Source organism: Ranitomeya variabilis, chromosome 8, assembly GCF_051348905.1.
Source record: "Ranitomeya variabilis isolate aRanVar5 chromosome 8, aRanVar5.hap1, whole genome shotgun sequence".
NCBI classification, from domain to species: Eukaryota; Metazoa; Chordata; class Amphibia; order Anura; family Dendrobatidae; genus Ranitomeya; species Ranitomeya variabilis.
The window spans coordinates 183724510-183741728 of NC_135239.1; the positions used below are offsets into that span (position 1 = coordinate 183724510).

The 17219-nt window shown below is 41.7% G+C and overlaps 1 protein-coding gene across 12 annotated transcripts in view; it reads right to left on the reverse strand.

Annotated features, from left to right (window-relative positions):
- WNK2 (WNK lysine deficient protein kinase 2) overlaps positions 1-17219 on the reverse strand; it is a 193768-nt gene that overhangs the window by 39794 nt on the left and 136755 nt on the right. For all 12 annotated transcript variants that reach the window (XM_077278262.1, XM_077278253.1, XM_077278255.1 and 9 more), the window contains 3 exons: positions 16669-16714; positions 16464-16574; positions 9638-10581 (listed from right to left, as the gene is read on the reverse strand). In XM_077278262.1, the coding sequence (XP_077134377.1) occupies positions 9638-10581; positions 16464-16574; positions 16669-16714 (1101 nt within the window). The remainder of the gene's footprint in view (positions 1-9637; positions 10582-16463; positions 16575-16668; positions 16715-17219) is intronic.

Consider the following 17219-nt stretch of genomic DNA (forward strand, 5'->3'; position numbering starts at 1 on the left):
CTTCTTTATGGTTGTCATAGGAAGCAATACACTGGTGCTGACTGTGGCTTCGAAGGGGGATTTTTCATAGCGGGTTGCAATTTTTGTATGAATGCTCTGTGATCTGTGCAGAGGTCATTGTGCAGTGAAGGAGGAGGACGAGAGCTGTTACCACCACCTATTGTAAATGGTGGCTCCTTTAACGTTTAGATCTACTGTATCCAAGTATTATAAATCTAAATATTATTCTGATCTACTAATTTCTCCCCAACTGCAATGTCCTTAATATCATTAATGTAAATCCTTCTACAAGGAGTGAGAAAATGACATCTGACAGCCTGTCAAAACCTTAATGTCAGCAACGGTAACGTGGCCTCCTGAACCATGAACTTGGTGCTGACAACACAGATGTTCGACATCACCGCAACGCTTAGCAATCACACAAGGGACGTTTAATTGCAGCTAAGAGAATCTGAGGTTTATTTCCAAAGAATGACCGTTCTTCGAGGAAAACCCCTGAAATTACCAGTTCGCTAATCTAAATGATAGCAAATGCAAGTACTGCAGTGATCCCAATGTAGGACGTCGTTTGCTTCGGATGCATTTGGAGAAGACACGTTTTTTTAATGAAAGTCTGTCATCTGTTTGATTAGAAATGCGTCTCACATTATTATGAGCCGTTATATTATCTGCCTGGATCCAAGCGGTGAAGCTAAATTGCTTTCCAATCCTGTCGTCATGAGGAGCTGAACTACAAACCCATTCAAGGTGGTGTAATCTATTGCAGCACTATGTCCTTCAGCACTGCGCTTTCTGCAAAAATGGATCTCCGAGGAATTCTGCACGATAATGAAAACAATATGTCCTGACCTCATTGCTGTTAGCGTGGGCCTGCAGAATACAATTTAATTTCTAATATCCGATATGACAAAAAAAGGCTTATATTCTGGTATACAAAACTAGAAGCGGTCATTGTTAAGGGCTATATGGACATGGTGAAGCCATTAAAATAAGTGTTTTTTAGCATGATGTTCTTAATTGCCATTGCCACAGTTGCCAGTAATCCATCAGGGCAGCGCAAGGGAAAATTCGCTTCACCACAGAGGATATAAGAAGAATACGAAGAATGTTTATAGTAGTTTGTATAGAAATAGAGCAAAAATCACATAAGCCAGGCTGCTGTAAATGGCAAGGATGGTTTGGGGCATTATAATATATTCTCTAACATTTCAATTCATCCCAAACTTTCAGTGTGCCTCCTCTTCATCCATTGTCTATAGGAATGTCAGGGATTGGCAGTCGCACAGACAACCAATGGTAGCGGACGGGCAAGAAGGTATTTTTTCAGATCATTTGGGGGTTGACTCCCATCAATCATCAAACCTTTAAAGAGGATTGCGTAGCCTTTAGATTGGTCAACAATATTTGATTGGTAGGGGTGAGACTCCCGACACCCTAGCCGATCAACTTTTACCAATGTCTGTATGATGCTCGCGGCCGACTATTGCACATCAGCTACCTGTTCAAATCAATAGGGGGCAAATGTGCAGGACCTGGCCATGGCCATTATTCCATCGACACTGTTCAGCTCCACAACTGAGCTATTGTCTCATCCCGCAACACCGAACATAGATGATCTGCGGAAGTACCGAGAGTCACATCCCATCTGATCAGATATTGATGATCTATCCTAAGGATAAGCCATTAATGTTCCAGTTGCGGACGACCACTTTAAACAAATTGCAGTGAGGAATTTGATTTCCCATACAATGGCATTTGGCAACAGAAGTTGTGATTACATGACCCTAAATGTTAACAAACCCTTTTAAAAACCAGTATCAGATCCAAAAGGGAAGAACGTTTCTCTTTCTTGCCTACTGGACATGACCAATGTTCCGAAACAAAAATAAAAATGTCTCGTACAACGCATTGCAACTGTAATTGATCAAATGTGTATGACTGGAAGAAGGCAATGTGGGCTGACCTGGGTCTAAAGGGAATTATTATTTATTTTCATGTGCCTTTGATTCCAGGGTGCTGGACATATGGGAAAGGTGAAAACCGTTTCCAGTACAAACATGTGGCTTTTGAAGGTTTCAAACGTAAGGGAATGTCTGGCCAGTTGGGGTAGAGGGTTTCAGAATTTTAGGGATGCACTAGTGAAATCTTGGAGATTGTTGTGTAAAGAGACAAGAGAGAAAAGTGGAGACCCAGAGATTTTGTGTGGGGAACTAGTGGGAGATTAGGTCAGAGATATATGGAGGAGATGGGGTATGAACAGACTTAAGTCATTTTTTAGTGTTTGGAATTGAATTCACTGGGCAAAGTGTGGACAGTAGAGTTGAGCGAATTATGACAGGCGGTGATCATTGTTTTTGCAATATTCGCCGTATGTCAATGGGAGTAGAAATTACCAAATATGATTGGAGCTGATCATCAAACATAAACTCATCATGAATAGGGTACCAATATGGCACAAATATGGCAAATTCAGATTCGGCGACCGATTCCGTACATAGTCGCTCAACTCTAGTGGACAGTGAAGGCTTTAGCAGAAAATAGAGGAAGAAGAGGAATGACTGGAAACATGAATTAACCAGGTGTTAGCGTTGACGGTGGATAGGAGGAGGCACAATAATATTAGGGTCAATTTGCATAAACCAAACGGTGGCACTTTTACTGATCAGCTGTCGTTTAAATGCCTGTTTACACAGGCAGATAAAAGAAAACAATACCAGATTGCTCAGTGCACATTGGCCAACATAGTTCTAAGTGAGTCCTGTTTACACAGAACTATGTGCCGCCAAGATCGATGATTTTCATACACTGTATATGGCAGTCTGCAGGCATTCAATTACTAGCAAATGTCAGAGAAAGAAATATCAGGCATGTTTTGTGATATAAGCTGGTGCCACAGGTGGAGATCATTCGGGAAAGATTACAATCTAATGGGTTTGACTAGGTTTACTAACATTACAGACGGCAACTGATTGTGTAGATATTGTAGTTTTCAAAGGTCAAACATACCGGTAATAAGATCCTAATTCCAATATGACATTATAACATGTTGTTAAAACAAGGTATATTGAGGGTGTTCATGTTTTTGTCATGTGCTACCATAAAAAAATTAAAATACATGGTTGATGAAGGCTGGAGATCTGAAGACATTGCCATCAAATAATCACTCAAAGCTTATTTAGGTCTTAACCAAAAACTCTGGTCGCCTTCTTGAGTTTTCACAAGATTTCATCGTGATCAGTGAGCATGTCTACCAGATAATGGGCTGTCCACTGGTTATTAAAAGGGTAAGTTCACATTTACAGTGGGGCAAAAAAGTATTTAGTCATTCAGCAATAGTGCAAGTTCCACCACTTAAAAAGATGAGAGGCGTCTGTAATTTACATCATAGGTAGACCTCAACTATGGGAGCCAAACTGAGACAAAAAAATCCAGAAAATCACATTGTCTGTTTTTTTATCATTTTATTTGCATATTATGGTGGAAAATAAGTATTTGGTCAGAAACAAACAATCAAGATTTCTGGCTCTCACAGACCTGTAACTTCTTCTTTAAGAGTCTCCTCTTTCCTCCACTCATTACCTGTAGTAATGGCACCTGTTTAAACTTGTTATCAGTATAAAAAGACACCTGTGCACACCCTCAAACAGTCTGACTCCAAACTCCACTATGGTGAAGACCAAAGAGCTGTGAAAGGACACCAGAAACAAAATTGTAGCCCTGCACCAGGCTGGGAAGACTGAATCTGCAATAGCCAACCAGCTTGGAGTGAAGAAATCAACAGTGGGAGCAATAATTAGAAAATGGAAGACATTCAAGACCACTGATAATCTCCCTCGATCTGGGGCTCCACGCAAAATCCCACCCCGTGGGGTCAGAATGATCACAAGAACGGTGAGCAAAAATCCCAGAACCACGCGGGGGGACCTAGTGAATGAACTGCAGAGAGCTGGGACCAATGTAACAAGGCCTACCATAAGTAACACACTACGCCACCATGGACTCAGATCCTGCAGTGCCAGACGTGTCCCACTGCTTAAGCCAGTACATGTCCGGGCCCGTCTGAAGTTTGCTAGAGAGCATTTGGATGATCCAGAGGAGTTTTGGGAGAATGTCCTATGGTCTGATGAAACCAAACTGGAACTGTTTGGTAGAAACACAACTTGTCATGTTTGGAGGAAAAAGAATACTGAGTTGCATCCATCAAACAACATACCTACTGTAAAGCATGGTGGTGGAAACATCATGCTTTGGGGCTGTTTCTCTGCAAAGGGGCCAGGATGACTGATCCGGGTACATGAAAGAATGAATGGGGCCATGTATCGTGAGATTTTGAGTGCAAACCTCCTTCCATCAGCAAGGGCATTGAAGATGAAACGTGGCTGGGTCTTTCAACATGACAATGATCCAAAGCACACCGCCAGGGCATTTCAAGGTCCTGGAGTGGCCTAGCCAGTCTCCAGATCTCAACCCTATAGAAAACCTTTGGAGGGAGTTGAAAGTCCGTGTTGCCAAGCGAAAAGCCAAAAACATCACTGCTCTAGAGGAGATCTGCATGGAGGAATGGGCCAACATACCAACAACAGTGTGTGGCAACCTTGTGAAGACTTACAGAAAACGTTTGACCTCTGTCATTGCCAACAAAGGATATATTACAAAGTATTGAGATGAAATTTTGTTTCTGACCAAATACTTATTTTCCACCATAATATGCAAATAAAATGATAAAAAAACAGACAATGTGATTTTCTGGATTTTTTTTTCTCAGTTTGTCTCCCATAGTTGAGGTCTACCTATGATGTAAATTACAGACGCCTCTCCTCTTTTTAAGTGGTGGAACTTGCACTATTGCTGAATGACTAAATACTTTTTTGCCCCACTGTATATATGCAGTGAAGATTTTTTCCATATCAAATACAATTACTGTAAATCACATTGTACAAATCTGCTCTGGATTGCCCTATTGCAGGAAAATACCCCCTCCCCCCAAAAAAAACAGTATACCGGTAGTCATTTTATGTGCCGATGCTCGCCTGGTCAACGGCATCCCAATCTTCACAATAACGTGTCGTCAAATATAACAATGCTAACCATTTTGTAGCACAAACAAGTCATGAAAATAGGAGACTGACCAGGGGATGGGATTTTGCAGCAGATCCTCAGGTAATTTGCAGCAAAAGTTGCATCACTGGGTCATTCCATGTCAAGTGAACCAATGATTTTTACCACTATATTTTTAATTCTTTTGAGATTTTGTTATTTGGTAATAGTTTGTCAGAGAATGCAAAATGTGAAGAAGAAAAAAATTCTAGATTTTTTTTTTATTTTTTATTGATTTTCAAAGTTCGGAAAAAGTGCGAATTTCGGTGTTGCCTGCCTTTACATTTCTCCCCATAACTCAGGCTAGAAAAGAGATAGAGAAACAAAATAAACACCATTCTACTCAGAATTGTACAGGCTTTCACCAGATATGTCACAAGAGTATCTTTGATAATATTTTACCTATGCGAACGCAAGCGCAAAACTTTAAAACGCATTTCCGAAAAAAAACGTTTAATTTAAAAATTTCAAAAACTGCACATGTGCCTGCTATGCTCCTATTCACATCTGTACCAAAATACAAGCTGGGATCGTGATGGGATCATATTTTAAAAAATAAAACTATTACAGTGTCAGTTCAAAAATCTTGATTTCAGATCTGCTCAGCTTGTGGTCTAACAGTGTGAGGTCTATATTTACCAAATAATCCATGATTGCTAGATATTACTGTATTATTTATTATGTTACAGAGTATTAGAAGCAGGAGAGGACAGAGGAGAAGCTTTGTTAGGGCTGAGAATGACCAGGGGTAGACGGTGACTACAGAGCAGATGACAGGCCGGCAGCTCGGGCCGTATTCACACCAAATCTGAACACCCAGGCAACTCCTCAAATGGAGGGAGAAAAATATTCTGAACATCCAGTTCATGTATTGTACAAACCAGGACTACAAAGAGGAGGAGAGTTTGTTATATCGGTTACAGGAAGCAGAACCCATCACAGGGACTCAGCAATACCGGACTGTCATCCCATGTAGTGGAAATAAAGACCGTGACGTCCATGACGTGGTAGAAGGCGGCACAAGATCGGCCATGGATGACAACTGGCGATGTGACCTGTGAATATGATGGGCGCTGGTGGCGGCTACTGGACTCTCCAAAGATAGTGAAAATGAAGACGTAGAAGTGACTTTTCTGCACCTTCCGGTCCAGCGCCGTCCTTTGTGTATCCAAGAAAATCAGACATTGTAAAAGTGAACAAAAAACAGATATAACTCAGGTGGAGCCGAGCACCATGACAGCCGCACATACTCCGACACAGAAGGAGACGGCCATTGCTAGTTAGCGCTGATGGGCAAGATGACATTTCACACTAGAAGGGACACATTGATGATAGAAGGCCAGTGTAAACACCTACTATTAATTGTTTGATTAGTTCATATTTTATAGAACGAGGATTTAACTACTGGACTATTCTTCTTAAACACATCAGAAATGACATGTTTAGTGATATAGTAGAAAAAAAAAATGTTCCATGTATAAATAGGTGGTAGAAATATCGGCTCTTTTAATCTTGTTTTTAACATATAATTAGGATCAGACTGTATTTAGAAAACCACACTTGAGGATGTGATCACCTTTTATCTTTTGGCTTGTTCAATGAATTCAGGTTGAAAATGCTGAGCAAGTAGTTATGATGACTGGCGTTTTTTGTCCTCCGTCGCAATGCGTCGTTTTGGTCAAAAAACGCATCCTGCAAAAGTGCTTGCAGGATGCGTTTTTTCTCCATAGACTAACATTGGCGACGCATTGACACGTCGCAACCGTCGTGCGACGGTTGCGTCGTGTTGTGGCGGACCGTCGGCAGCAAAAAACGTTGCTTGCAACGTTTTTTGGTACGTCGGGAACGTCTTTTCCGACCGCGCATGCGCGGCCGGAACTCCGCCCCCTCCTCCCCGCACCTCACAATGGGGCAGCGGATGCGCTGAAAATCTGCATCCGCTGCACCCGTTGTGCAGCGCAAACAACGCTAGCGTCGGTACGTCGGCCCGACGCACTGCGACGGGCCGAGTACGATGCTAGTGTTAAAGTAGCCTAAGATGCATTTATTCTGGCACTTTGTTTTTTGTGTTTCTTTATTGTTACATATAAATGTTGAATGCAGTAAGTTGTAATTTGAAAAGAAAAAAGGAAGAAACTCACACAAACATAAAATCAGATGATTCAAGGCTTAAAAAAAAATACAAATGTGATAGATCCCAAGTTGAATCCCTGTACAAATGTAAACAAGGACACAAGTAACACACATGCATGTTTTCACAATTTTAAAACATACGTTTTTTTCAGAATTGCGCATCAAAATTTTTAATTTGATTTCTCCAAAACAAAATATAAAGAAACATAGTCTTGTGGCATATCAAATGAAAGAGAAAAATGATGCCTCTCCCACCTCTACAGGTCCTTCTCAAAAAATTAGCATATAGTGTTAAATTTCATTATTTACCATAATGTAATGATTACAATTAAACTTTCATATATTATAGATTCATTATCCACCAACTGAAATTTGTCAGGTCTTTTATTGTTTTAATACTGATGATTTTGGCCTACAACTCCTGATAACCCAAAAAACCTGTCTCAATAAATTAGCATATCAAGAAAAGGTTCTCTAAACGACCTATTACCCTAATCTTCTGAATCAACTAATTAACTCTAAACACATGCAAAAGATATCTGAGGCTTTTAAAAACTCCCTGCCTGGTTCATTACTCAAAACCCCCATCATGGGTAAGACTAGCGACCTGACAGATGTCAAGAAGGCCATCATTGATACCCTCAAGCAAGAGGGTAAGACCCAGAAAGAAATTTCTCAACAAATAGGCTGTTCCCAGAGTGCTGTATCAAGGCACCTCAATGGTAAGTCTGTTGGAAGGAAACAATGTGGCAGAAAACGCTGTACAACGAGAAGAGGTGACCGGACCCTGAGGAAGATTGTGGAGAAGGACCGATTCCAGACCTTGGGGAACCTGAGGAAGCAGTGGACTGAGTCTGGTGTGGAAACATCCAGAGCCACCGTGCACAGGCGTGTGCAGGAAATGGGCTACAGGTGCCGCATTCCCCAGGTAAAGCCACTTTTGAACCATAAACAGCGGCAGAAGCGCCTGACCTGGGCTACAGAGAAGCAGCACTGGACTGTTGCTAAGTGGTCCCAAGTACTTTTTTCTGATGAAAGCAAATTTTGCATGTCATTCGGAAATCAAGGTGCCAGAGTCTGGAGGAAGACTGGGGAGAAGGAAATGCCAAAATGCCTGAAGTCCAGTGTCAAGTACCCAGTCAGTGATGGTGTGGGGTGCCATGTCAGCTGCTGGTGTTGGTCCACTGTGTTTCATCAAGGGCAGGGTCAATGCAGCTAGCTATCAGGAGATTTTGGAGCACTTCATGCTTCCATCGGCTGAAATGCTTTATGGAGATGAAGATTTCATTTTTCAGCACGACCTGGCACCTGCTCACAGAGCCAAAACCACTGGTAAATGGTTTACTGACCATGGTATTACTGTGCTCAATTGGCCTGCCAACTCTCCTGACCTGAACCCCATAGAGAATCTGTGGGATATTGTGAAGAGAAAGTTGAGAGACGCAAGACCCAACACTCTGGATGAGCTTAAGGCCGCTATTGAAGCATCCTGGGCCTCCATAACATCTCAGCAGTGTCACAGGCTGATTGCCTCCATGCCACGCCGCATTGAAGCAGTCATTACTGCCAAAGGATTCCCGACCAAGTATTGAGTGCATAACTGAACATTATTATTTGATGTTTTTTTTGTTTGTTATTAAAAAACACTTTTATTTGATTGGACGGGTGAAATATGCTAATTTATTGAGACAGGTTTTTTGGGTTATCAGGAGTTGTAGGCCAAAATCATCAGTATTAAAACAATAAAAGACCTGACAAATTTCAGTTGGTGGATAATGAATCTATAATATATGAAAGTTTAATTGTAATCATTACATTATGGTAAATAATGAAATTTAACACTATATGCTAATTTTTTGAGAAGGACCTGTATATCTTAATTCTAGCCCGAGATATGATACAAAATGTAAAGCCATACCAGGCCAAAATCCATGCTTTTTCAAAACTTTAAAAATCTGTAAAAAATTAACTGATGAAGAAAAAAATTCTAAACTTTTAATTTGTAATTAACTAAAGTTGTACTTCATAAAAACAAAAAATAAAAAAAATCTAAAGACGTAAGGTAAAAAAAATATTCATATTTGGATCACTTGATATGGAATGACCCCACTTCAATGCAGACTTCTTCCCCACTGAATTCATTGGAGGAGGAAATCTGCACATCCATGCTGGGATATGCTCTGGATTTTTTGCTTTTCCAAAAACAGCACCACATTTGCTAATGGTCTTCAATATTACAGCTCATCCTCGCTGTAATGCAAAACTACTGTCCCCTTGTAATACTGGACAACCCTTCCACATATACAAGGAACTGTGAGAATATCGGTCTACAAATGCTACGTATGTATGTGCCACACAAAAGATAGAGAAACATTATCGAAGAGCAAGATTTCCATATAAAACTTACCCACAGATTTGGTAAATCATAACCATCACCACCATTTTCTAGCTGTAGAGCAGAGCGAGTCTTACACAAGTTTACAGCTTCTCCATCCATGTCCTGGTTTAGTGGCTGGGAGTTGATAACTTCTGGAGCATTTTCTATCATGACGCAGTTCTCCGGTGTTCCAGCGGACATGTTAGCCGGAGTATACTCCTGGTATAGTAAAGTACGGAGTTTCTCGTCTAATGTTTTCATTGTGTTGTCAGCAAACTCTACTCTAGGTGGACCTTCTCCATCAGACTCTATGCCCGACTGCTGAAGATTGGGGTTCACCACCGGCAAAGTTAAACCTTGAGCCTGTGCCTGTAAGACAGGTGGCAACCCTTCAGGAATGACATGTAATTGATCAGTTCTTGCCATTCCTTGACCATTCGAACCAGTATCTGACTTTACCTGGACTAAAATAGGAGAACCAGTATCTGGTTCATAAAACACCTGCCGCTCTGGTTTAAGATCAAGAACTTTTTCCTGAGGAACTTGCTGAGCATGACCATTGCCACAATTTACAATCTCCGATTGAAGAGTTTCATTTGTGGTCATCAAATTGCAAGTCTGACCAGACGGTAACACGCATGAAGTGTGCCCTGGTTGAGGTACCACAGGTGCTACTGGCACCTCTTTTAGCACTAGTCCATCAGAACCTACAGAGTCAGGCTGTGCTTCTATCACGGGATGTAAAACAGCAGATGAACCAAGAGTTACAGTATCTCCTTGGAGGAAGGAAAGGGATTCTGGAAGGGTTTGAAGATCAGAGGAGGAGATTGTTGAAGAGGAATGGGTCATGGAAGCAGGCATTCCCGTAGATTGGTCACATGAATCTGTTAAAATGGACTGACCCAAAGCTGGATTCATCTTCTCCTCATTTGTGGTACACTCGTGATGGTTGTTATCTTCAGAGTTCTTTTCATCTGTAAGAAAATTATAAAAGATTACCCAAAAACCTCATCAAACACCAATGTGTTGGGGGTCCACTGTTTTGTTATCCCACCAATCAATGGAACAAAGTGGCTGAAAAAGTACAATCCTATTCCTGTTCACAACTGAGAACCTGTTGTGAGCAGGACTAGGATGTTTAGGTTAAAACCTGAAAAGAGGTAGTTTGGTGTTTAACTGTTAGGGCTCATTCACACGTCTGAATTTTCCATATGTGAAAAAAAAAAAATGGACCAATGATTTTGATTAGACTCATCGTACAATTTTTTATGCACAAGCCCTTAACAGTTAGATCAACACAGGACTAGCTCGTTTCAGGTTTTAACCATCAAGATGTTTCCATCAGGTGACCGCTATATAAAAAGAAAACTTGCAAAACAAAAGGTTGGTATATAAAACACAAAAAGGTAAAACAGTTTGAAGAGCCACAAAATTTGCATTTGCACATAACTTGACGTTACGCAAAACTTTTGCAACTTTTGGCGTTTTCACACCAGTCCTAGCCAGCTCTGTCAAAGTAGGCGGAACATGAAAACATGGGGGGAAAGGGGGACATGGCAACACCCGCCAGTCCAATTCATGACCATATGTGGGGTAGTTAAGGCCAGAAACCTTACTTCAATTGTAACTGGAGTAAAAGATCTAGTAAGGCTCCTAGATGAATCGGGTGTCTCTTACTCCAGCACACCCCATTATTAAGACTGGTGTGTACAATGCCAGTCTTAATGAAACAGGGCCAAAGTATATTAGAAAGTGGCTAATATTTTGATTTTGCAGTCATTAAGTTATGTGCTGGGCTGGTGGTGTCACATCTAACAACTGCCAAACACGACAGGTGCACAATAACGGACGCTTGTGCTCGTGAGCCAGGAGCTATCAGTGACCGTCACCGGCCCTGCTCACCACCTGATATATAATCCTTACGTGACCGTCACCGGCCTCCTTCACCAACTTATGCAGAATATATGAGAGCGCGGAGCTGGATCACCCTTGTGTTTCACAAAGACGACCATGGTTTAAACAGAAATTGGCCAAATAAACATTCGATCATTGCTCTATAACCACTAGAGATCTGCCATTATTGTTGGGGGAACCTACATCTAACAATAGTTTAGCAAGCAAAACGTATCCAACCTTTGCATGGCTGTGTAATCCTCACCGCTACTTTTATAGAGAACCTTATTGCTCTTGAATTCTTTCCACTGCTCCCCTGAGTGTGACATTTTTTTAATTTTAAATCCACCACACAGTTCCCGAGATATGGGCCTTTTTATTTAGTGCAAATTTTTGTGGACTTTCCAACAGGTCATGACTCTGGATCCTCTGGGGCGTGTCTTTAGGCTGCTCTGTATTATTACCCTGTGAGACACATCCCCTTGGTAGAGACCACAAAAATGTATTCCAAATAAAAAAGGGTGCATATCTATAGAACCATATTGCAAAATTAAGAGAAAAAACAAAATACTCTGGGGAGCAGCGAGAATAAAATAAGAGCAATAAGATCCACTTTTGACCTGGTGATTGGTCCTCTTTTAAGGGGTATTGCCATATCAGACCTTCATGGCATATCTATAGGACATCCCAAAACTGCCTAAAAACTGAGCCCCATCCTACGCCTCTGTAAATTAAGAGCCAGTGGCACATTTGCAGCTTTCCATTCACTTCCAGCCACACAATTTTGGAACCCCCACAGAAGTGAATGGTGAGAGCCCCATGCCCACCTTGCTCACTTACAGCGGCAGAAAATGGGACCCCCATTCTAGATGCAGGTCCCAGAGGTGGGGCCCGCATCTGAAAGACTTGTTAGATATGCCATAAACGTATGCCTAGCAAACACGGGTTTAATTAGTGTGACCATCAACACCAGTGAGGCAGCCCCTTAAAGAGTTGTCCACTCTTGATATAAAAGTCTGCAGTCACTCTGTAATTGGAGACTCCCAAATCCTCAGTGCGCCCACCGCATGCTGTCAGGATTCTCCAGTACCAAAAGAGGGCAGTCAGGTAACTAAGTGTGCGATTTGCATACTCCTGGCCACATTCCGACTAGACATGCAGTCTCACTCAACATGAGTGAGGCCCACATGTCAAGTCGGCATGTGACCGCATGTATGCAAATCACTTGCAGTCATGTGACCACCTGCTCTCGCCACCAGCAATGGAGTATCCTTACAGCACATTCTCAGGAAAGCATGATGGCAGACTCATCTCAAACCTGGAGCAACCTTTAAAGGATAGTTTTAAAGGAGTGTAATAAAAGTTGAATTTTACTCCCATATGAAGGGCATAGATCCCGCCCTCAATGGAAGGTATGTAGGGCTCTAGGGTATCAAAGGGATCTAACGGTATAACTCGGATCATATATTAGACATTCATTTCCGGCCGTACTGCGTCCAGATGAATTTGGCCTAGAAAGACTACATGTTGCTTTTTAATCCCCCACACTTCTACTTTGATTCACTATCTATTTAGAAAATGTTAATTTTTCAGACGACCTCCTCCATTTTATACCTTACGCTCTGAAAGTTTTGTGTTTTTTTTTCTACATTTGCTGCTTGTACAGTCATTCAGTCGAATTGAACAGCTGTTAAAAGGTAACCGGTGCCAAAAATATACTTAATGATAGCAAAGCCCCCCCTTACCTGACCAATGAAGGCAACGGATCGGGATGTAATAGAACAGTAATGCATTAAAGGGGCAACTGGTAGTGTGTGTGTGGGGGGGGGGTTTCAGCCATTTTTGCAGGCAGCGGAGTTGATTTCAGGCCTGCTAGCAGAAGAACATAGCGTACCCCACTAAAAAAACAACTGTTACGCTAAGGGCACACTGCGGTTTCTAAGCCCGTTGCGTACAAGCCCTCATGGGGCTGACATCTGACGGTGGTCTAAGTCAGGCGGGATCATTGCAGCATAGAGTCCTACTACAAAAATCATACACTGTCTAAAATATCAGGGTGGTCCTCTGCATAGGAAATCACAACTCAATTAAAGGGGCTGTCCTTTAATATTGATCATCTATCCTAAGCATAGGTCATCAGTACCGGGTATGCATCCTCACCAAACAGGTGTTCCTGGTACCGCAGGGGCCGGATGTGCTTAGTTGTGGAGCAGAACTGTACAGCGCCACCAACCTTTTAGTGGCCACAGCCAGGTACTGCACATCCGCTGTGCTACTATAGAGTTAATAGATCCGTGCTTTTCCGCTCTGTAGCCGGCATCGGGAACAGCTGTTCATTGTGGCTACCTGGTGTCACACAACACAAGAACCGGACAACCCCTTTAACCAGTCTCTGGATGCATATCAGACCAAAAAAGAGAGGCCAAATAGACACACTTTTAGCTTTGGTCTAATAAATGGTGGCCTATGGGAACGTTAAAGCCGAGCACAAAGATGCCGTGGACTGAAGTGCCGTCAACTGGGAGAAAACGGCAGTGCAGAAAAAAGAGGAAAAGTTTGCAAACAGTCCAACCATCCCATTATGTACACACCAGCATTCCAGGGTCACTTATTTTAGGAAGCCTATTTCTTATCAATAGGTTTTATGAGTGTGGGAGGAAACCCAGCTGGATTGAAACTACAAGGCAGCAGTAATAACCATCGAGCTAACATGCCGCCCACACGGCAGAACTATATGTTCTTCAGCTAGCTGGATGCAGTCAGATATTGAACCTATGTAATATAAAAGGGCTTTTCTTGTATTAACAGCACTCTAAATAATCAGACTATTCAGCACCGACGCTGATAATCTAGGAGTAACCATAACTTAAAATTGCTAAGCAAGGAAATCAATTTATCTCATAGGAAGTAATGTTACATAATTACACAACAAGACTGTGCTCCCTATAAATGTAGCTGTACATTGCAGAAATATGGAACCTATAGGTTCTTGGCTCAGCGCATCTCGATATGAGTGGCACTAAATGACCAGTGTTGAAAAACAAAACAAAAAAAAAATTGCAATACTCTGTCGGGAGATATTTATGCTACATGTGGCCACCCAGTGGGCGTAATGTGAACTGCAGCCTGCTAGCAGGTCACGATTAACCTATTTTACGTTTAATGCTAGGAATTGAATTCCTTTTGGAAGTTTGCGGATAGGCAAAGGTGGACACGTCGGGGGTTACCAATTGTCTTCAAGATTGATTTCATACATTCGTTAAAACGAATATGTCACCAGATTTCACAACACAAGATGCATTAGTTATTTAGCAGACCTCTTAGCCCTGATGAGGCAAGAGTACTTCCTTTGAAAATTCATGTCCTATTAGCTGTTCATTAAAATTTAAGATTTTTGATACTCACTGTAAAATCTGTTTCTCGATAGTCTTCATTGGGTGACACAGAGAACCATGGGATAGTCTGCTGCCACCTGGTGGCTGACACTATTACATCCTATATGAAAATTGGCTCCTCCCCAGCAGACTATACCTCGCCTGCCAGCCTCAGGCTTCCTGTTTTGTGTAGTGTCAGTTGGAGGCAAGGTCTGTCTCGGACCGGTCTTAGTCACTAAATTAGGCGCTAACCATTACTCTTTTGTGTTTTTCAGGTGGATCGGGTTCATGGTCACAAGGTGTAATTGTGAGTTCTGTTTCACCCAGGCAGTGATGGAGAGTACAGGATGTAATTGTGCAGGATGTATCCTCTCTCGTCAGTATGGCCGGACCAGAGTACCTAGACAGTCAGTGTCAATCCCCAGCCACGCAGCCTGACAACTGCAGCTTGTACTGAGCAGTGGCAGCTTCCCGGTATGCCTCCTCTCGACTGGAGATCTATCAATCAGGCTAGGTGGGAGAAGATTGAGACACTTTTCAAGATCTGTTAGACCTGATGAAGCTAGTTGTATTTACATTACAAATCTAGTAGATCTATTTACTTTGAAACGCCGTGTCAGATCCAGCCATCTCGGCAGCAGAGTGGAGGGACACAGAGGAGCTGACAATCAGGCCAGGTGAGCGGAGGTTGAGTTTTACATAGGATTATATAGCCATGCTGAAATAGATTATCAAAGTAAGTACACTGGCTTCATCAGGTCTAACATCAATGAAATAATGTATGCAGTTTGTATTTAAGTGATCGATTCAGGTCAATGTAGTAGAAAAATAGTGAGGCCCAGTTTTACAACAGTAATGTAAGTGTTGAAAGTAGACCATGGGTGCCCATAGAAATCAGAGCCTGGTGGAGTAGAACTGTGAAAGGCTCGCAATATCGATGGTCAAATGTATCAAATGAATGAAGACTAATTCTATGTATTAGCAAGGCAACCTAAAATGGAGTATGCCAAAAAAAGACAAAAAAAACCCCCAGAATTGTGGAATTAGACCGTGGTCAGTAAACAGTAAATGGAGGCCTAGCTCTATTAAGGAGACCTCCGTTTATCCAATTGTCAGTGTGTAAATCTACATGTTCTTCCATCAGAATTAAAATGAGAACTTGATAGAAAAAACATAAAAAATGTTTGACTTTAGAAAAATCCAATCTAAAAACGGCGACTTATTATGCAGGAAAATATTGGAGAACGTCGGCTGACTGCCCTGCAGGTTCCGATCCGTCATTCCCTTCTCATTCATCTCTGAAGAGGAACATGCAGATGAGAGGAGATCCTTCCATGTATATTAAAATATATTCATTTATGCACCGCTGAAAAGTTACCATGTATGAAAGACGCGAGCCTCAAAAATAGTCACCAGCTAGAACACTCAAAATGAGTCTAATTCCTCATTTTAATGCCTTTCCCCAGTAAAAAGTGGTCCGGGTATAATACTTTTACACTATTCAACCTTGCATATCCGTATGACCTGAGCATACTTTCAGACAAGCGCATTACCCATAATAGTAAAAAAAAAAAAAAAAAAAGATTTACCTGCGAGATTATTCTGAATTTCCTGGTTACCATTAATGGATGACACTTCGGCAGGACTCGGACATTCCTTCACGGGACAGATGATGAACCACCTCTTTCCCGTATGCAAAACTGAAGGAAAGAAAAAGATGATCATTTCCAGACTGTCCATTTCAGAAACCTCTAAGGCAAAAAAATAAAAATAAAACTGCTGTAAACGTCATACCGTTCTGCTGATATACTGGTGTTTTTGCAGGATTGAGTGGATTTTCCTTGGAGGGAAAAAAGGGTAAATAAATTAAAAAGTGTCCACTACACTTAAAAACAGAACCAAATAAAAATCTGCCCAGGCAGATATGGTCCCCGATTCATCAAGATTGCCTTTTTTCATACCTGTCTTGATGAAGCGTAACATGTGCCAAACTAAGAGGCCAGCGCCTTTTAATAAATTTGGTGCACCACTGCAAGAAACGCTAAATTACGCCACTTTTTTCTTTTTTTTTGTTGCCTAAATTAAGATGAATTTGTCGCCCGTGCCACCTCCGGCTTACTTGGACTGGAGTAAAAAGGCCAAGTTTTTAAACCATTTCAAGCTGTTTTACTTCCCAATACAGTTCAGAACTGATGAATCTTGTCCATTTTAAAATACCTCTTCTTAAGGTTGCTTATTTTTTTAGAACAGTAATGGGGTTAACCAGCACCCTTCTTTTCCATATCTGGGGTGAAAGGTGCCGTTGACATTGCGTGGACGGTCTTGTCAGGTCTTGTGCAACCATC